General features: G+C 38.4%; 1 protein-coding gene across 1 annotated transcript in view; it reads right to left on the bottom strand.

The window, feature by feature from the left end:
* Positions 1–21,833, bottom strand: part of UNC80 (unc-80 homolog, NALCN channel complex subunit) — a 353,943-nt gene that overhangs the window by 281,686 nt on the left and 50,424 nt on the right. Inside the window, exons 14-20 of the mRNA XM_053713382.1 lie at positions 20,660–21,016; positions 20,159–20,297; positions 19,149–19,156; positions 18,688–18,835; positions 18,346–18,494; positions 17,606–17,772; positions 15,845–15,943 (exon numbers count right to left, since the gene is read on the bottom strand). Of these exons, the coding sequence (XP_053569357.1) occupies positions 15,845–15,943; positions 17,606–17,772; positions 18,346–18,494; positions 18,688–18,835; positions 19,149–19,156; positions 20,159–20,297; positions 20,660–21,016 (1,067 nt within the window). The remainder of the gene's footprint in view (positions 1–15,844; positions 15,944–17,605; positions 17,773–18,345; positions 18,495–18,687; positions 18,836–19,148; positions 19,157–20,158; positions 20,298–20,659; positions 21,017–21,833) is intronic.

The following is a 21,833-nucleotide window of genomic DNA, read 5'->3' as shown; positions in this document are numbered from 1 at the left end:
TTAAACTATTTATTTAGTTGCGGAGAGGTGCGGGATCAGCAGGATAGGGGTTAATAATTTTATAATAGAGGGCGACGGTATAGGGGGGCAGGATAGGGGTTACTAGGTATAATGTAGGTGGCAGCGGTGTCCGGGAGCGGCGGTTTAGGGGTTAATACATTTATAAGACTTGCGGCGGGGTCTAGGAGCGGCGGTTTAGGGGTTAATACATTTATAAGACTTGCGGCGGGGTCTAGGAGCGGCGGTTTAGGGGTTAGTAACTTTATTTAGTTGCGGGGGGCTCCGGGAGCACCGGTATAGGGATAGAACAGTGTAGTTTAGTGTGAGTGCTTAGTGACAGGCTAGCAATAAAACTGGGAAAAAGCCGAAGGGCAGCGAGATCGGATGAGTGATAACTGTCACAGTCCGCTGCTCATCGCCCCGCGGCTTTTTGACAGCTTTATTTGATAACTTAGGCGAACGTATTCAAGGTCCGCGGCGGCGAAGGTAGGCGAGCTTAGGCGGACGTATTGGGCCGGCGAAGCCAGAAAAGTAGACGGCTTGATAACTACCCCCCATTATCCGATAGAACAAGCACCATAGGCTTTTGGAGCAGGTGCACAGTGCATACGTAAATACACTTTAAAATCAGCTATTGCTTTTATTAGAAGCATTTTTGCTAGTACAAGTATATTACAAAAATGCTACTATTCAAAACTGAAATACATCCATGTGGATTTCAATTTTGGCTGGAATATTCCTTTAAAATACATTTCTTCACAATCACCATGTAAAGCCTCAGATCCCTTAACGGCCTTAATCAAGAGTTTTGAGTTTCCATTCCGGACTTTAGCTGCTGAAACTATGTGGAATCATGGGTCCCTGCGTGCAGCATTTCATAAAGGTCTTTGTGATTGTTTAAAAGACGAATTGGTTTATAGGGATCTTCCTGATTCTCTAGAAGAACTCATCAATTTATGTATCAAGTTAGATGCTCGTTACTCTGAGCGTCTCCATAAACGTGACCGTAACAGAAGATCCTTTATCAAATCTACTTTCCGTCCTATGTCTCGTTCACCAAACCTTCCTGCTCCGAATTCTTCTATCTCTGAATCAAGTGAACCCATAGAGGTTGGTGCAATTAAGTTATCTGAAGCTGAACGTCTCAGAAGGCGTAATCTTGGACTATGTCTTTACTGTGGTATTAAGGGACATATGTTAAAAGATTGTCCAACCCGTCCAGTAAAAGCCAGGGCTTAACTCCAGAAAGAGGGACTGAGTTAAGCCAAAGATCTTTTCCTACCCTCAATCCCAAGCTGTTTGTTCCAGTCACCTTCCGTTTTGGCAACACCAAGTTCCAGGCTCAAGCACTCATTGATTCTAGAGCTGCTGGAATGTTTATGGATTCGGATTTTGTCAATTCCTTTGCTTTCCAAGAGCCAAGTAATTAAGGTCACTACTGTCAGTGGTCAACCCTTAGGTTCAGGAATCATTCAATATTCTACTATACCACTTCTTATATCTGTAGGAGTACTTCATTCGGAAACCATCTGTTTTGACATCATCTCTTCTCCTCAGTTTCCTTTAATTTTGGGACTTCCTTGGCTACAACTTCATGATCCGGTTTTCTCCTGGTCAAAAGGGGAACTTGTTAGTTGGGGATCCTCTTGTTTCAAACAGTGTCTTCAGAATACTCCCAAACCTTCTAGTACAGTTGTGGCAGTTTTGGACATTCCTGATTCTTTGCCTGTACAATATCATTCTTTTTGTGATGTCTTTTCTAAGAAAGATGCTGAAATATTACCTCCACATCAGACCTTTGATTGTCCCATTGACCTACTACCTGGAGCACCTCTTCCTAAGGGTAAAAACATACCCACTTTCTTGTCAAGAAAACGTTTCTCTTGAAGAATACATCAAGGATAATTTGGCCCGAGGTTTTATTCGCCCTTCTTCCTCTCCGGTAGGAGCAGGTTTTTTCTTTGTTGAAAAAAAAGATGGAGGTCTTCGTCCTTGCATTGACTATCGTGCTCTTAATCAGATTACAATCAAGAATTGTTATCCCCTTCCTCTTATTCCTGAATTGTTTGATCGTCTCCAGGGTGCTTCCATCTTTATCAAATTGGATCTTCGTGGGTCATACAATTTGGTCAGGATTCGTAAAGGGGATGAGTGGAAAACAGCCTTCAACACTAGTTTGGACACTATGAATATTTAGTTATGCCTTTTGGGTTATGCAATGCCCCTGCAGTTTTTCAACATTTTGTTAATGAAATATTCAGAGACTATCTAAATCAATTCGTCATTATCTATCTTAATGATATTTTGATTTATTCTCGGACTTTACAGGATCACGTTCATCACGTTAAACTAGTACTCAAGAGATTACGTGAAAATTCTCTATTTGCCAAGCTTGAAAAGTGCTCTTTTCATCAAGAATCTATTCATTTTTTGGGCTACATCATTTCACCGTCTGGATTTGAGATGGATTCTGACAAACTGTTGGCTATTATAGATTGGCCTAGACCAACTTCCTTAAAATCTCTTCAGAGGTTTCTGGGGTTTGCCAATAACTACCGTAAATTCATAAAGGACTTTGCTAACATCTCGGCACCTCTTACTGCTCTTACTAAGAAGGGTCAGGATTGCAAGCATTGGTCTGATAAAGCCTTACAGGCCTTTGAATCTTTGAAGTCTGCATTTACTTTGGCTCCTATTCTTTGCCATCCAGTTCCAAGTCTCCAATTCATCCTTGAAGTGGATGCTTCTCTGATCGCTGCTGGGGCTGTGCTATCTCAACAAAATCCTGTTACTAGCAAAATCCTTCCTGTGGGGTTCTTCTCCAAGAAGTTTAATTCTTCAGAACTGAATTATGACGTCGGTAACAAAGAATTGTTAGCTATTAAGATGGCTTTTGAAGAATGGAGACATCTGCTTGAATGCACGGTTCAACCATTTCTTATTCTTACGGATCATAAAAATCTTCTGCATCTTCATACTGCTAAACGCCTCAACTCACGTCAAGCCCGATGGGCTCTGTTCTTTTCCAGATTTAATTTTGTCCTCTCTTATATCCCTGGTTCTAAGAACTCTAAAGCGTATGCTTTATCCAGACAATTTCAAGCCTCTGATTCTACATTATTGGATTCTGAACCCATTCTCCATCCTGCTAAAGTTCTTGCTCAGTTGTCTACTTTTCCTTTCCAAGCATTACAGCCTGCTCAAGCCTCCATTCCTTCCTCCTATAACATACCTCCTGGAATCTTGTTTGTACCTACAGAATTCTGCCTTAAACTTCTTCGTTGGGCTCATGATAATATTTTGTCTGGACATCCAGGAGTACGTAATACATTATGGAAACTCAAACAACATGTCTGGTGGCCTTCTATGAACAAAGATGTCAAGGATTATGTTGCAGCTTGTAATTCCTGTACCTCTAATAAACAGTCTTCTGGTTTACCTTTTGGACTCTTACAACCTCTACCTGTTCCATATTATCCCTGGTCTCATGTTTCCATGGACTTTATTACAGATCTTCCTAATTCTGCCGGAAACAAGACCATATGGGTTGTGGTAGACAGATTTTCCAAAGCAGCTCATTTTGTTCCCTTACCTGGATTACCATCTGCCCGGAAACTTGCTGAACTGTTTATACTCCATATCACCAGATTACATGGTTTTCCTTTGGACATTGTTTCTGATCGAGGAGTTCAATTTGTCTCAAGATTCTGGAAATCTCTATGCAAACAATTTGGAGTTACCATATCTCTATCTACTGCCCATCATCCTCAATCCAACGGTCAAACTGAGCGAGTAAACCAATCTCTTGAATCCTATCTCAGGCACTATGTTAATCATCAGCACTCCAATTGGTCTCAACTTCTTCCTTTAGCGGAACTTGCTTACAATTCCCGTTTCAATTCTTCTTTACAGACTTCTCCTTTCAAGGCAGCTTATGGATTTGAACCTAGAACTTTTCCTATGTCTTCTGGGGGTTCTGGTGTTCCTGGGGCAGATCGAACTGTGAAGAATCTCTGTAAACACTGGAAGAAGATTCGGGAAATTCTTCTCCTCTCTTCTCTAAAGTATAAGCGATTTGCTGATCGCAAACGCCGTAAGGCACCTTCATTCCGCACTGGAGACAAAGTTTGTATATCTACCAGATTCATTCGTCTTAAGCAACCTTGTGCTAAATTGGGTCCTAAATACATTGGACTGTTTAGGATTGTTTCCAAGGTTTGTTCTACTGCTTACAAGGTGGCTTTACCGGACAACCTGAAGATTCATCCTGTATTTCATGTGTCTCTTCTTAAACCGGCAGTCTCTAACCGGTTTTCCACCAAAAAGAAAGTTCCCTCTCTGTTTCTTGTGGATGGTACTTCGGAATTTGAGATCAGTCAAATTCTTGATTCCAGATTACGAGGTAACCGTTTATACTATTTGGTTCATTGGAAGGGCTATCCCATTACTGAACGTTCCTGGGAACCTGCTTCTCATATCCGCGCCTCTGCCCTGATCAAACAGTTCAACGTTCAGAATCCTTCGAAGCCTGTTCGTGTTCCTTGGAGGGGTCATTAAGGAGGGGGCACTGTCGCGATCGCTCAGCTGATCGCTCTCTCTCTTCCTGTTGCACTACGTTCTGTTGCCTAGCAACTTGGCTGAAGCCGTCCCTCTCTTCTGACGTCAGAATGGCTTCATATTCCGGCATCTTCTCTCCTCCGGTGCCTGTTTGTTTTCACTCGTTGGCTAAGTGAGTACTCTTTATATCTTTGATATTCAGAACCTGTGCTTGTTTAATTCTGAACCCTGAACCCCTATCTGACTGATTTCTTGTTGCTGGACTTGGCTTGCTGGATTACTCTTTTGGTTAACCCCTACCTGCCTGATTACACGTTGCTGGACATTGCTTGCTGGATTATTCTATTAGTTAACCCCTACCTGCCTGATTACACGTTGCTGGACATTGCTTGCTTGATTACTCTATTGGTTAACCCCTACCTGACTGATTACACGTTGCTGGACATTGCTTGCTTGATTACTCTATTGGTTAACCCCTACCTGCCTGATTACACGTTGCTGGACATTGCTTGCTTGATTACTCTATTGGTTAACCCCTACCTGCCTGATTACACGTTGCTGGACATTGCTTGCTTGGCTATTCTATTGTTTAACCCCTACCTGCCTGATTACACATTGCTGGACATTGCTTGCTTGATTACTCTTTTGATTAACCCTATCTACACAAAGTTTCTTCTCCTGACCCTGCTGTGCCATCTTCCAGCCTATTTCTGTGAGTATATTATACTGTAGCTGTCGCTGGGTCAGGTCCTGGTATATACTCACTGTGCTAGGGTGTTATTACCCTCATTCTAGCATTTGGGTCTAACTCTGGACTTTACCTATCCTGACAGGTATAGGTATATATATAAATAGAAATATGTATTTACAATAAAAATTATATTGTTCTGTATGTGAAGAACATTGTAATGTGACATTTTCATAACTCCTGTCGGGTTAGTGTGCAAATACAGGTGTTATGGGTTTTTTTCAGTTTGTGCTCTCCAGTGACTTCTCAGGGGAGAATAAGTTAACACAATAGCGATATTTGGTTAGCATGTGTCAGGTTTCGCTCACGGTCAAACTTTTCACTTTCTATTTGTAATAAGAGCACAACCCGACGCAAGCAAAAATCTTCCATCTAACTCATAATCTGGCCCCTAGTGCGTTACTATGTGTAGCATATTTATGCCGCCACAGTTTACGTTCCTTCATTTTTAAAAATATGTATTTCAACCATTTACTATAAACAATAAGGTTATGGGTTTTTTCACACAATTGTATAGACTGGATAGGGAAAATGCAAAACAATCTCAAATGCATAATTGTGCCGGATAGTATGAAATAATTTACTACATTGATACAAATAAATCCACCTACACCCACAAATGTTTAAATGATCCCCTACAGTCAGGTAGATTAAGATGGCCTAGGATACACCTAATGTGAAAAGATGTGGTGTTCACATACACTTCAACTGAGACAGAGACTTGGCAAAAATCCATAATGAAGACAGAATTATATCTGAGTATATTGATCGTTATCAGTAGAGAAAAGGAAACACATGGAAGCATATCGAGATACAATCTAAGCAAAAATAGGCCAGAAAAGCAAACTGCCTTAAAATAAAAACAAAGAAATTTAAATTCCAAAATGATATTATAGATCAAAGGAAGGGTAAAATCTAAAAATATATTCATTCCCTATGCTCTAAAGATGGGTATCACCTTGGGGTATTTATGTACTAATACTGCATTATCTTGTTACACCCTGAAAATGAAAATACATTTCAAGTTAAAAAAAAAGTCAACTGGAAGATTACATTATTCATTGTATACAGTATGTAGATTCATTGAAATGATCTGATGAGATTTTATTTTAAATACATTACTGTAAAAAATACAATAAGATATACATATTCTACATTATTATATATTTATTTGACCATAAAAGACCAAAAAGAACAAAGTTAATATTTAACTGACATGTTTCAGGAGATGTAATGTCTACAGAGATAAAAACTTAACATACACCTTAAAAAGTACTCACATAGGCCAACACATATTGAGGAAAAGGATGCTTCCTGGAGGAGAAATTGAATGTATAATGAAAAGTAAAGTGCCAGTGTAAACACTAGACATACCTGATAAACTACTATAGAAATAAAAGTCTAGGTGTAAAGTGAGTCACACAAACGGAGAAGCTATAGCAAAACAGATGGTATTTGTGCAATTTTCCAAACAGACTTGGTTTGCTATAGGATTAACCAATCAGCAATGTGTTGGGAGGGTTCACTATCAAACTTGAGCCTTTTTTTTACTATTCTGATCGAAGTATCTGTGAAAGGACACACTGGCGGTCCTACGTTAGTGAGAATTGGTATGTTATATTGCAAGACCGTATTAGACTAGACGCTGACATGAGGAGTTGGTAATATAGCAGCCTGGCTAAAATGATCATAACAGATTTTGCAGCCAGTCATGTGACAGGAAGACCAAGATGTTCCTATATATCTCATACCCCCAAACTGTCCCGATTTTCGCAGGACAGTCTCGATTCTAGGGGTCGGTCCCGCTGTCCCAGGAAGACTGATGTCTGTGCCGCATTGTCCCATGCATTAAAAAAAATGTTACATTCTTTTTTTTTATTCTATTGGGCCCAGACATGAGAAGGCTCAGGTATGAGAAGGCAGCGACCATGCCGCAGTGTTGACTTAAGGACTAACTTGGAAGTTCTGACTAGTCACCTAGTCAGGAGCCTCACTGTGTACTTACTAGTCTACTTACTAGAGGAGTGTGCCCCGGACAAGATCCGAGAGAAGTTCAGACTCAGAGTCGGATCATTAGCTTTGCTAAAGATTTAGCTCTCCTTTAATCCCAGGATGTTTCTACACAATTTATTGCTTTACAGTTGTACGATGGGTTTTGCAACATACTCCTAGCCCTATCCCTGCAGTGTGAGGAGTGACCACACCCAGTCTCCATTATTATGTCACATAAAGCAGGCATTGCTTTAAATCCTGCATGTTAGAGAGGCGGTCTTACTACCCAGGCAGGAGGGTGAGGGAACAAGGGGCAGGCTTATATCAAAACATTGCTACAACTAAAAGTAGAAAAAGTCAGATCACTGTGTGCAGCGGGCGGGGGGCAGCGGCAGTGAGGGGGGGCGTGGTGGTGCGTTGGGGGCGGTGCGGGCAGGGGCATGTACAGGAGTTAACTGTACATGTCTCTGTCATCTGTCAGAATTTCCCACTGGAATACACTTAATAACTAACTAATCCTCTATGTACAAATATTCCTCACCACAAGTAAAAAAAATAATCTTTTGTTCTCTAAGTTAAAATAAACTAATACTTTTTGTACAATGCGGCTAGATTACGAGTTTTGCGTTAGAGGCTATGTGGTGCTAACGAGCAGTTTTCTCTCACCGCTCACTTACCTGCAGCGCTGGTATTACAGGTTTTTACAAACCCGGCGTTAAAAGGCAAGAAGTGAGCGCTGAGCAAAATTTTGTGTCAGCGGTGAGCTGGTCGTACGTGCTCGTGCACGATTTCCCCATAGGAATCAACAAAGAGAACCGGCTGAGAAAAAGTCTAACACCTGCCAAAAAGCAGCGTAAAACTCAGTAACGCAGCCCCATTGATTCCTAGGGGAAATAAAATTTATGTCTACACTTAAAACCCTAACATGAACCCCGAGTCTAAACACCCCTAATCTTACACTTATTAACCCTAATCTGCCGCCCCCGACATCGCCGACACCTACATTATATTTATTAACCCATAATCTGCCGCTCCGGACACTGCCGCCACCTACATTATACTTATGAACCCGTAATCTGCTGCTCCCAAAATCGCAGACACCTACATTATATTTATTAACTCCTAATCTGCCGCCCCCAATGTTGCCGTAACCTACCTACACTTATTAACACCGAATCTGCTGCCCCCAACGTCACCGCCACTATAATAAACATATTAACCCCTAAACCACCGCACTCCCGCCTCGCAAACATTAGTTAAATATTATTAACCCCTTAATCTGCCGTCCCTAACATCGCCGACACCTACCTACATTTATTAACCCCTAATCTGCCGCCCCCAACATCGCCGCCACTATACTAAATGTATTAACCCCTAAACTTAAGTCTAACCCTAACCCTAACACCCCTAACTTAAATATAATTAAAATAAATCTAACTAAAATTTCCCTATTTAAAACTAAATACTTTCCTATAAAATAAACCCTAAGCTAGCTACAATATAACTAATAGTTACATTGTAGCTGTCTTAGGGTTTATTTTTATTTTACAGGCAAGTTTTTATTTATTTTAACTAGGTAGAATAGTTATTAAATAGTTATTAACTATTTAATAACTACCTAGCTAAAATAAATACAAAAGTACCTGTAAAATAAAACCTAACCTAAGTTACAATAACACCTAACACTACACTATAATTAAAAAAATTAACTAAATTAACAACAATTAAATAAATTAAATTAAATTAGCTAAAGTACAGAAAAAAAAAAACACTAAATTACAGAAAATAATAAACAAATTACAAGATATTTAAACTAATTACACCTAATCTAATAGCCCTATCAAAATAAAAAAGCCCCCCCAAAATAAAAAAAAAAACCCTAGCCTAAACTAAACTACCAATAGCCCTTAAAAGGGCCTTTTCCGAGGCATTGACCCAAAGTAATCAGCTATTTTACCTGTAAAAAAAAAAATACAAACAACCCCACCAACAGTAAAACCCACCACCCACACAACCAACCCCCCAAATAAAATACTATCTAAAAAAACCTAAGCTCCCCATTGCCCTGAAAAGGGCATTTGGATGGGCATTGCCCTTAAAAGAGCAGTTAGCTCTTTTGCGGCCCAAACCCTAACCTAAAAATAAAACCCACCCAATACACCCTTAAAAAATCCTAACACTAACCCCCTGAAGATCGACTTACATTTCTGAAGACTGGACATCCATCCTCAAGGAAGCGGCAGAAGTCTTCCTCCAACCGGGCCAAAGTCCTCAACGAAGCCGGGAGAAATCTTCATCCAAGCCGGGGGTGAAGTGGTCCTCCAGACGGGCAGAAGTCTTCATTCAGACGGTATCTTCTATCTTCATCCATCCAACGCGGAGCGAGTCCATCTTCAAGACATCCGACGCGGAGCATCCTCTTCAAACAAAGTCTTCTTACTGAATGACGGTTCCTTTAAGTGATATCATCCAAGATGGCGTCCCTTAGATTCCGATTGGCTGATAGAATTCTATCAGCCAATCAGAATTAAGGTAGAAAAAATCCTATTGGCTGATGCTCAATTCTATCGGTTGATTGGATCAGCCAATAGGATTGAACTTCAATCCTATTGGCTGATTGCATCAGTCAATATGATTTTTTCTACCTTAATTCTGATTGGCTGATAGAATTCTATCAGCCAATCGGAATCTAAGGGACCCCATCTTGGATGATGTCACTTAAAGGAACCTTCATTCGTCAGGTAGTCGTCAGGAGAAGAGGATGCTTCGCGTCGGATGTCTTGAAGATGGAGCTGCTCCGCGTCGGATGGATGAAGATAGCAGATGCCGTCTGAATGAAGACTTCTGCCCGTCTGGAGAACCACTTCGCCCGGCTTGGATGAAGACTTCTCCCAGCTTCGTTGAGGACTTCGGCCCGGTTGGATAAAGACTTCTGCCGCTTCCTTGAAGATGGATGTCCGATCTTCAGAACTGTAAGTCGATCTTCAGGGGGTTAGTGTTAGGTTTTTTTAAGGGTTTATTGTGTGGGTTTTATTTTTTAGATTAGGGTTTGGGCCGCAAAAGAGCTTGGCAAATAAGGCAAACAGAGGCACCGGATATTTGCAACATGAAAACGTCCTTTATTAAAAGGTATAATGGAGACAAAGGGGAAAAGCTGCAAACCCTTAGCAGAGCTAACTGCCCTTTTAAGGGCAATGCCCATCCAAATGCCCTTTTCAGGGCAATGGGGAGCTTAGATTTTTTTAGATAGTATTTTATTTGGGGGGTTGTTTGTGTGGGTGGTGGGTTTTACTGTTGGGCGGGTTGTTTGTATTTTTTTTTACAGGCAAAAGAGCTGATTACTTTGGGGCAATGCCCCTCAAAAGGCCCTTTTAAGGGCTATTGATAGTTTAGTTTAGGCTAGGTTTTTGTTTTTGGGGGGGGGGTTTCATATTGATAGGGCTATTAGATTAGGTGTAATTAGTTTAAATATCTTGTAATTTGTTTATTATTTTCTGTAATTTAGTGTTTGTTTGTTTTTGTACTTTAGCTAATTTAATTTAATTTATTTAATTGTTGTTAATTTAGTTAATTTATTTAATTATAGTGTAGTGTTAGGTGTTATTGTAACTTAGGTAAGGATTTATTTTACAGGTATTTTCATATTTATTTTAGGTAGTTATTAAATAGTTAATAACTATTTAATAACTATTCTACCTTTTTAAAATAAATACAAACTTGCCTGTAAAATAAAAATAAACCCTAAAATAGCTACAATGTAACTATTAGTTATATTGTAGCTAGCTTAGGGTTTATTTTATAGGTAAGTATTTAGTTATAAATAGGAATTATTTAGGTAATGACAGGAATTTTTAGTTAGATTTATTTAAATTATATTTCAATTAGGGGGTGTTAGGGTTAGGGTTAGGTTTAGGGGTTTATACATTTAGTATAGTGGCGGCGACGTTGGGGGTGGCAGATTAGGGGTTAATAAATGTAGGTAGGTGGCGGCGATGTTAGGGATGGCAGATTAGGGGTTAATAATATTTAACTAATGTTTGCAAGGCAGGAGTGCTGCAGTTTAGGGGTTAATATGTTTACTATAGTGGCTGCGTAAGTTGTTTTGTGGTAAGGCCAAAGAAGTGTGCTGTGCCCCTAAACCTGCAAGACTCGTAATAGCAGCGGTAGGGAAAAAGCAGCGTTAGGACCTGTTAACGCTGCTTTTTCAGCCTAACGCACAACTCGAAATCTAGCTGAAGGGAATTTTGATGTATTGCATAATGCCTTGTAATATTATTTTAAATTGTGTTCATTTTTTTCATTACAGAAAAAAATGCCTACCCCATGTAGTGGCCAATAATCATTTTCTGACTTAATTAAAGGGATATGAAACAACTTTCTAATTTATTTCTATTATCACTTTTTCCTTGTTCTCTTGATATCTTTTGTTGAAAAGCAGGGACATAAGCTAAGGAGCCTGCCCATTTCTGGAGCACTATATGCCAACTGTTTTGCAAGAATGTTATCGATTTTGAAAGAGCACTAGATGGCAGCACTATTTCCTGCCATGCAGCGCTCCAGATGCCTACCTAGGTATTTCTTCAACACAGAATACAATGGGAACAAAGCAATTTGATATAAGAAGTAAAAATTGGCAAACTTAAAATGTTATGTTCTGTCTGAATCACAGAATAAAAATTTTGGTTTTCATATCCCTTTAATCAATTTGCTGTCCATTTGCCATTAACAATAATGATTACTCGAGCGATATAGGGAAATGAACAAATGCTACAAAAGTTGCGTTATTTAATCCCCTATAGCGCGGCCATTAAAAGTTTTACAAAACCGGGCGATATGGAGATTTTGAGCTTCATACCGCACCCAAAACAAGTAGTGTTTTGACGTGCTCATGCAAGATTTCCCCATAGACATCTAATGCCTGCGATTGTGGAAACAAAAGCTCCGTAACGCAGCCCCATTGATGTCTATGGGGAAAAGAAAAACCTAATTTTTAAACCTTACACCCTAACATAAACCTCACGTCTAAACACCCCTAATCTGCTGCCCCTGACATCGCCGACGCCTGCCTACAGTTATTAAACCCTAATCTGCCGCTCCCGATATCGCCGCCACCTAAATAAAATTATTAACCCCTAATCTGCAGCTCCCAATATCGCCGCCACTATATTACATTTAATAAACCCTATTCCACCGCACCCCAACATCACCACCACTATACTAAAGTTATTAACCCCTTATTCACCGCACCCCAACATCGCAGCCACTATATTAAAGTTATTAACCCTTATTCCGCCGCTCCCCAACATTGTCGCAACTAAATAAAGTTATTAACCCCTAAACCTCTGGCCTCCCACATCACTACCACTAAATAAACCTATTAACCCCTAAACCGCCAGCCCCCCACATCACAACAACCTAAATTAAACTATATTAACCCCTAAACCTAACCCTAATACCCCCTAACTTTAACATATTGAAAATAGAGCTAAATTAAAGTTACAATTATTAAGTAAATAATACCTATTTAAAACTAAATACATACTTACCTGTGAAATAAAACCTAAGCTAGCTACAATATAACTAATAGTTATATTGTATCTAGCTTAGGTTTTATTTTTATTTCATAGGTAAGTTTGTATTTATTTTAACTAGGTAGACTAGTTAGTAAATATTTATTAACTATTTAATAACTACCTAGCTAAAATAAATACAAACTTACCTGTGAAATAAAACCTAAGCTGCCTTACACTAAAACCTAACATTACAAAAAATAACAAACACTAAAATTACTAAAAATAAAAAAACCTACCATTACAAAAAAAACAACGAAATTTGCCCTAAGTTAAACAGCTCTTTTGTTAAAAAAAAAACACCCCTAACACTAAACAAACCCCCACCTCCCAAACTACCAAGGGCCCTTAAATCTTCAATCTTCATCCAGGCGGCATCTTCTATCTTGATCCCGGCGGCACTGAGCGGATCCATCCTGAAGACATCCTGAGCGGAACATCCTCTTCATATGGTCGCCGCCGTACACTGAATCTTCAATGCAAGGTACGCGATTCAAGATGGCATCCCTTGCATTCCTATTGGATGAAAATTTTAAATCAGCCAATAGGAATGAGAGCTGCTAAAATCCTATTGGCTGTTCAAATCAGCCAATAGGATTTAAGAAGCTCTCATTCTATTGGCTGATGAATCAACCAATAGAATGAGAGCTGCTTAAATCCTATTGGCTGTTAAAATCAGCCAATAGGATTTTAGCAGCTCTCATTCTATTGGATGATTAAAAAATTTCAGCCAATAGGAATGCAAGGGACGCCATCTTGAATCGCATACCTTGCATTGAAGATTCAGTGTACGGCGGCAACCGTATGAAGAGGATGCTCCGTGCCGGATGTCTTCATGATGGACCCGCTCCGCGCCGCCGGGATCAAGATAGAAGATGCCGCCTGGATGAAGATTGAAGAGGCCGCCTAGGGCTATTAGATTAGGTGTAATTCTTTGTTATTTTGGATAATTTTGTTTGTTATTTTCCGTAATTTAGTGTTTGTTACTTTTTGTAACTTAGTTTTTTTTTAATTTTTTTGTAATTAGATAGTTTGTAATTTTTAGAGTAGTGTTAAGATTTTTTTAATGGTAGTTTAGTTTATTTTAATTGGTAGTTAGTTTAATTTTAGCTTAATAGTTATATTAGTTTGTTAGTTTAAACTTAGTTTTTTAATTTGACAGGTAAGTTTTAATTTAATTTAAGATAGGGAATTGAAATTTTAATATAAAGTTAGGGGGCGTTAGGTTTAGGGGTTACTAGTTTAAATTAGTTTATTGCGATGTGGGGGCTTTCGGTTTATGGGTTAATAGTTAAATTTATTATATTTCATTGTGGGGGGCTTTCGGTTTAGGGGTTAATAGGTTTATTATAGTGGATTGCGGTTTAGGGCTTAATAACTTTAGTATAGGGGGGCGATGTGGGCGGACGGCAGAATAGGGGTTAATAATATTTAAATGGTGTTTGCTATGCAGGAGGGCAGCGGTTTAGGGGTTAATGAGTTTATTATAGTGGTGACGATGTCAGGGAGCGGTTAATAATTTTTTAAGCGGCGGCAATGTCAGAAGCGGCAGATTAAGGGTTAATAACTTTAAAAATGTTTGCGATGCAGAAGGGCCTCAGTTTAGGGGTTAAAGGGACATGATACCCACAAAAATTCTTTCATTATTCAGACAGAGCATAACATTTTAAACAACTTTTCTATTTACTTCTATTATTTAATTTCCTTCCTTCTCTTATTAGTCTTTGCTTAAAAGTTTATCTAGGCAAGCTCAGGAGCATCAGAGAAAGTAGGTTCTAGCTGTTGATTGGTGGCTGCATATATATATTGATTGTGATTTATATATATATTGATTGTGATTTTTAACACATTAGTTATGAGTTTTATGTTATAGCTTTGTAGTGTAAAACTTATAACTACTTACATTAGATGGCGGTACGGATCTTGTCGTTTTAGGGTGTAACGCTCACTTTTTAGCTGTACCACAAAACTCATAATGGCAGCGCTATGGAAATCCCATTAAAAAACGTAATTTTTAGCAGTGCGGTACTGATGTTGCGTTACAGGCTAAAAAGCTTGCGATACACCTATACCGACAAGACTTGTAATGGCTACGGTGCTGTTTTAACACTGGAAATACCATATTTTCAGCGTTAAAAAACAAACGCACAAACTTGTAATCTAGCTGTATATTAGCACTGATGATTTAAATACATGTTTAACTATTCAATTTTTTCTTTAAAATCCTAATACTATGCATCACCCAATTATATAGAAACGTTTTCCAAATGATTTATTCACAATCCCCATAAACCTTAATAGGGATTTTTGCACAAAATCATTAGATACATTTTTCTAAAGGATTGTGATAAATTCCATAATTATATATATAGTGAGAAAACTTCCCAAAGCCCCTTTGCAATGTATTCTGCCTGCTTTTGTTGTAATTTAACTGAGGCTGGACTGTATTCCATGGAACTGAGAAACTGGACTTCTTACATACTGCACATTATTTGATATGTGACAGAGTTATTTTTTTAGGTGTTTTTTTGCAGTGAACTATTCTGAAAGGGAGGGTGTTAATTAGAAAGTGTGGTGTGATGGAGAGGTTTAATTCCTGCAGTGCTTAATACTTGTGTTAACTGGTTGGTTTCACAATATTTATCAGGACAATGCTGTTTAGAGTTTTTTTTTATACCTGCATTGCATGTAGGAAATACAGATTTCATGGAGATATATTAATATACAATGAATATACAGTAGATATGGAATACTTTGGTTAGAATCCACAAGTAAGTACGTTTTCAAAAAGGATTAGCAGCAATATTGGAAACTACCCCATTGTCTACATAATTCGGAGGCAGATGTTTCATAGTGAGCTAAGAAATAGGCCCTGCAATCTACACATTGCATTTCTTGACATTAGTTATCAATATGTAGGCTGATACGAGTAGATAAAGTGCAGATACAGAATAGGCTATAATCAATGCCTACTTACTGCTCTGGCGACTGCGGGGGATGGCTAGAGATGTAACTCCGGCACTCCTCGGGCGCATAGGACACACGGCCCTTTTCAGGAGCGCTCCCCTCTTCGCGTCTATGGTAGGATAATGCCAACCAGAGGGAAGAGAAAAGTCAACTAGTGGCCCAATTCCCCCTTAATGGCTAACCATACAATGACATTATTATCAATACTGAAAATAGCAAATCCTTTCATGTTAGTGAGGAATAAATATGTAGCCTGCCCATTCCAAGTAGCTCTATTAGGAACTAGTAAGCACTGGAGAGCATGTCAGATCCAACAGAACAGCTTATATCAATGGTCATAACAAACTTGTGAATTTCAATAAAGCTAAATGCTTTAGGTGCTTCTAAACAAAACAGGAGCATTAAAGTTAAAGGAACACAGTTTGTGACCTCATGTAGTGGAACATGTATGCAATTATAGACTTGTCTGTAAGCTCTATTTTTAGATGGCAGCAAGAGATACCACAGTTATATTTTATTTCACTAAATTAATTTGTATTATAATATTGTTCTGTTTTCTGAACTGAAAAAGGCAATAAAACCATCATGTTATTATTATCATTTATTTACAAAGCACCAACAAATAATGCATCTCTTTGGCATGAGGTGCACAATTACAGAGAGTACAATAATAAAGACATTTGCATGAATCACAAACAGTAGAGCGTCCTGCACATGAGTTACTGTTAGCTGCAAACCACCGTTCAATCAGATGATTCACAGGATAGATGAACCATTGAGATTGAATATTTTGTACAATTTTAGAAGGACCATTATTATTTTACATTATTTTGCCTTCTTAGCCGCTGCTTGAAATGTATGTAATGTAATGATATATAAATAATACAGCTTTTGCAGGTTTCCACTAGTCGAGCAAATGTGCAGAAAATTATAATGTGTTTACTGTATTAAACTGCAGCTGCTGGACACCACTATGGCAAATACATTACATATGAAAACATGCAAAAAAGCTCTAGCGTCACTGAAGCCTTTCTATGAAAATGAATTGATCTGCTTGTTTTTCCAACATATATAGAATATCAGCCATAACCTGTCAGTGTTCCTTTAAATTTAATGATGTCACTGTCTCTATATAAACAATAACTCAAATTCATTTACTATATAGAAAAAAAGTTATAGACTCAAATGTCTATGATTTATATAAAAATGAGTGTGAATTTTTTTTCTACATTATCTGATGTTTTACCATATGCTGGACATCAGGAAACATAGGAAGTTTCCACAATATTTTATATTAACAAATTGAAGTGTCTGGAAAAAAGGATACGATTGTTTTTTTTTTCTGTTTAATCTGCACTGCAGGAAGCTAATGGTAATGGAAGTGGGAAAGCATCAGTCAGAAAGCGGCAAAACGACAGCAAACAGACAAGAAGAGAGAAGCCTATGTAACTATGTGGACATTGCAGTGCACTGGATGGTGGTGTGATAGATATGGCAGAGGAGATATAGGCTGGGTAGCAGAGAAAGTAAAAGCCACATTTGAAAGTAGCCCTGGCAGCACAAAGGGCCCCTCTTGCAAAGTAAGACACACTGAGAGCTTCTGAAAAGTCATTAAAATTACATTACAGAACGGAGTAATAAAACCAGCAGAGCAGAGGCTTAGCACAGTAGCCATTTGCATAGCAAAGCAGAACATACAGCAATGGTATCTACATAGGGAGCAGTCCTCTTTCTGTAAACCATTAATACCAATTCACCCTTCCCTCTATACCTTTTGCTTGCTGAAGGTCTTGGCTCATGTTCTGCATCATCTGATTTTTTGCCTGGCGATAACTTTTCTGCACTGTCCAATAGTGCACTGAGTGCTACCCTGCGAAACACATTCCCGTGGGCCTCTTTAATAAACTGTACAAGCTGGCGAATGTCACAGTAGAGACCCTGGTGACAAAGAGGAGTGTTGTACAAATATTAAGCAAAAAAGGAAAGAACCGTTTATAGGGAACATATGACAACATTTAAACTGTTAGGGTATAGAAAAGGTGAACGGCCATAAAAAGAAAACTTGTGCAGAGTGTTTTTTCTAGGCAGTTCTGGGGTTGCTTCCACCAATTATTACTTTAGATCCCCCAAACCTCATACGTAACAGCTGCCCTGCAGGACAGTGGCTTTTTCCATGCTCTACATGGAGCATGTAGTGAGTAGACAAGGACAGCAAAGGGGATTTCAGAATAAAGAAAGGTCTTGTGAATAGGTCCCCCATAAGTGCCCAATGCACATTTAATATTAAGCTTTATGGTTAACTTTTTCCACCCCAAATTTAATGATCTAGGATCACCCCTTAAGCATAATAAATGATTATATGTGTAACAAAAATTTAAGTTTAGATGTCATGGTGAAGACCTAATGACCAATTAAAACATTTATAATGATCCCTATATTATTACTATGCATTAAGTTGCATTAAGCTGGGTAAGCATAGTAGCAATAGTTATTTGGCTACAAACAACTTACCAGGTTCTCTGCACTGTGAAGTTCATGGGTTGTTGATGCACAGCGAGTGATCAGGGATTTAAACATGGAACTAACAATGATGCCCTCCACACTCTGCGCCGTAGACTTGTTGTCCATGGTGGTAAAGTTGTTACCAAATCCAGCCCTGTCTGTTAAAACATTAGGACACAAATGACCATGAACCAAACAAGGGTCTCTAGGAATCAATCAAATAATTGTAACATGTAGTGCATAATTTTTAATTTTCCATAATATATTATGCATTTGAGACAGATTTCCTTTATCCCATGTATACAGATTCTCAATGTGCTACACCCTTCAGTAAACATATGTTGTACTTACTGTCAGTAACTGGCTCCATGCAGAACCCTAAGAGGGCATGCAGAAAGTCCACAACATTGTTGAGGGAATCCTTATTAACATAATCTCTCATGGTTTGTCGGAATTGTACTTTGTCCAATTTATAAAGTTTAGTTAGGCAGTTTTGAGCCTAAAAACAGAAGATAAATGATAAGAGCTAGAATCATGTATGCTCTTCTTTCTATGTCAGAGGAACCATAACTCATTAAAAAAAAGCTAAATCTTAATTAAACTACATTCTCTATTTGTATTTTTCTAAAATACAGTTTACTTATAAAAAATATTTATGTTCATTAGTTACAGATTATTTTGCTTTGACCAAGGGTGTTCATACTTGGCCCCTTGGGGAAACAACATGAATTACATTGTCTCCTGGCATGTGGCTTAATCGTATTAGCTGGATCTGATACATTTTTTCTGTGTATAAACAAAACAATTGTTACATTTTGGCCTGTCTGATTTGGGCTAGATTATGGGTCGAGCAGTACTTTGAGCTACCACTCGCGCGCTGCTAGATGGAGGTTGGCTAGATTATGGGAAGAGCAGTACTTTGAACTCCAGCTCACGCGCTGCTAGATGGAGACTTTTGTGCGTGTCAGGTAGTGCACGTATTACAAATTGAAGTACAACGTTTTTGCACAAGAACTAACCCGATGCACGTAAAAAGCAGAAGTTCCAATATCACAGCAGCGTTAACATATTCTCTCATAGACTTCAATGGAGCTTGAAAAGTAGAAGCAAAAAATCCTAACACCCTTACTTGCGCGCAAACCCGATCGTGTTTTCTCAAGTGCACTAACCCGACATGAAAGATTTTTTTCTGGCAAATGTATTTTTTCTCCCATTTTCCGCCCCCCTGTATCATGTGACAGACATCAGCCAATCAAAGACTAGTATCTTGTTCCCCAGAAAGTGTGAATATAAAAAGAGTGTGCAAAATTTGATAATGGAAGTAAATTGGAAAGTTTCTTAAAACGGCATGCTCTTTCTGAATAATAAAAGTTAATTTTCACTTGAGTGTGCCTTTAAATGTATTTTTGATGTGTTTTGTGCCACTTTTTTGTCTCGCGTAACAGTTCACTAGAGCTCTGAAGTTGCTCTATTCCGACACACGTTAAATTCAATTGCGCTCAAGCAAACGCGTTTACTTTTAACTCATAATACATGCACTACTTCCGACGCGGGCAAAGAGATAAACCCCTTTTCGCTCGTGCACAACAGTTAGGGCGCCACTCGTAGTCAAGCTCTTAGCTGATAAACCCAGCTTTCAGCTCTTAAATATTTATTTTTAAATGTTCTTGTTTTCTTCTTAATGACAAATGCTATAGTTTTCAATTAAAAATTAAACCTTTAGGGTTTTCAAAGCTTTTCTCATAATTTTCAGTATGTCTAAAACAAAAACAAAAAAAAGGGAATGAATATTTGCCAGACTGTAAAACACATTTGTGTTTACAATATACCTGATTTCTTAAGCGATCTCCAGACAGGCCTCGATGCCCTTCACCGCATCCATATGCACAGCCAAGAGATTTCACCAGTTTAATGAGCATGGTAAGTGCCAGCTTATGTGTGGTCACTGGGGTGTTCTCATCCTAGTATCCAGATGAAAATGTCATAGGTTATAAGGATGAGCAAAACAGTCCATTTGAATGCCAAAGAGTAACCATTACTGTATGTTCAGACAGTCAGTGAGATCACCAAAAACACAAACAAAAAAACAGTGGATTCTAAGTACAAACCGCATTATTCTGATTTAAGAGTTTAAAGAATGGAGTCATTTATAATTTGTTTATTTGATAAATACTTTGTAAGTTAGGACAATAAATGCTAACTGAAAAGTAGCCAGTAATATAATCTACTGAACTTCCTAGTAAAATAAAGTGTACTGTAAGTAAACTGTTTAATGCAACTCAGGTGTATGTAATGTCTCAATATTATTCAATATAAAACCTACCTTTTCCGTTTTTTTATCATTCTTGTCAAAATATCCACCATCACTTCCTCCATCCCCTCCTCCTCCACTACCACCACAGGCTCCGCCACTGGAGGCCGTACCAAATCCACAGGCCGATCCCCTGGCTGACCCTTTCATCTGGAAGTTCCCATCACTTGGTCTTTTTTCCCCAGAGCCTGAAGCTGATCCTGAAATAGAGACAGATCCATTCTCTTTGTTCTCGCTCTTTTTTGTCTTTTTCTCCACACATGGGACCACCCCCAGCTGCAGGAGACAGTCCACAATATTTATGGCCACATCACATATACGAGAGCTGATGTCATGGTTCACAACTAGGTACACGGCCTTTAGGACGACCTAAAAAGGAAACAGTAATTGTAAGAGTTGTTTATAGGACATAGGCTAAGATTTTGAGCCAAACATGAGATAACATTTTTATTTCTTAGTCTTATTTACACTTCATGTTAATGTTATAATAATAATTTGATGTGTAACTGGTAATGAGGCTTATTCAGCATCCCTCTGCTTATAATTAAAGGTTTATCGTCTCCGGTCACTCCCATCTTTTGCAGTGCAGGCAAGTTAGGTAAAATTCAATGAAGTTTTAAAGTGAAAGAAAAAGAGTTTTCTACTCAAGTGCTTCTTTAAGGCAGTGTGTATTGTATATTTAATACAAGATAAAAAAATAGATCAAACTAAATACTATACTGAAATTTTAAGAATTATGATTGATAATCCTGGCAAAACGATGAAACCCAGTTATGTCAATAAAGTTGTTTTTAAAAGCAGGCTACATTGGACAAGGAAAGGTGAGTTAATAAAATGTTGCTTTGCTAATATAAATGCTGTGTTGGCAGATTGTTCTTTCTCAAGAATTTACAAATGAGTTATTTTCGCTCCCATTACAAAAAACAACTGTAAAAGATGCAGTTTTAGTTTGCTAGAGAGAGGCAGAGAATATCCTAAGGGATGTGGAAGACAAATAGATAATATTGAGAATTTCTGATTTGGAAATATTCTGCAAAACACATTATAGATCTCTCCAGACTTTTAAAAGTTACTCAGTATTTGAGCAATTTAAAAAGGGACACTAAACCTGGTATATTTCCATGAGGTGCTTTTAACCTGCTTGCAGTGTGTGCATATTGTTTCTCTGACTGTTGAAAGTGGGGTG

This window comes from Bombina bombina, chromosome 1 (assembly GCF_027579735.1).
Source record: "Bombina bombina isolate aBomBom1 chromosome 1, aBomBom1.pri, whole genome shotgun sequence".
Taxonomy (NCBI): domain Eukaryota; kingdom Metazoa; phylum Chordata; class Amphibia; order Anura; family Bombinatoridae; genus Bombina; species Bombina bombina.
The sequence above is the reverse complement of the archived record's forward strand: the minus strand, read 5'-3'. Positions and strand labels throughout refer to the sequence as shown.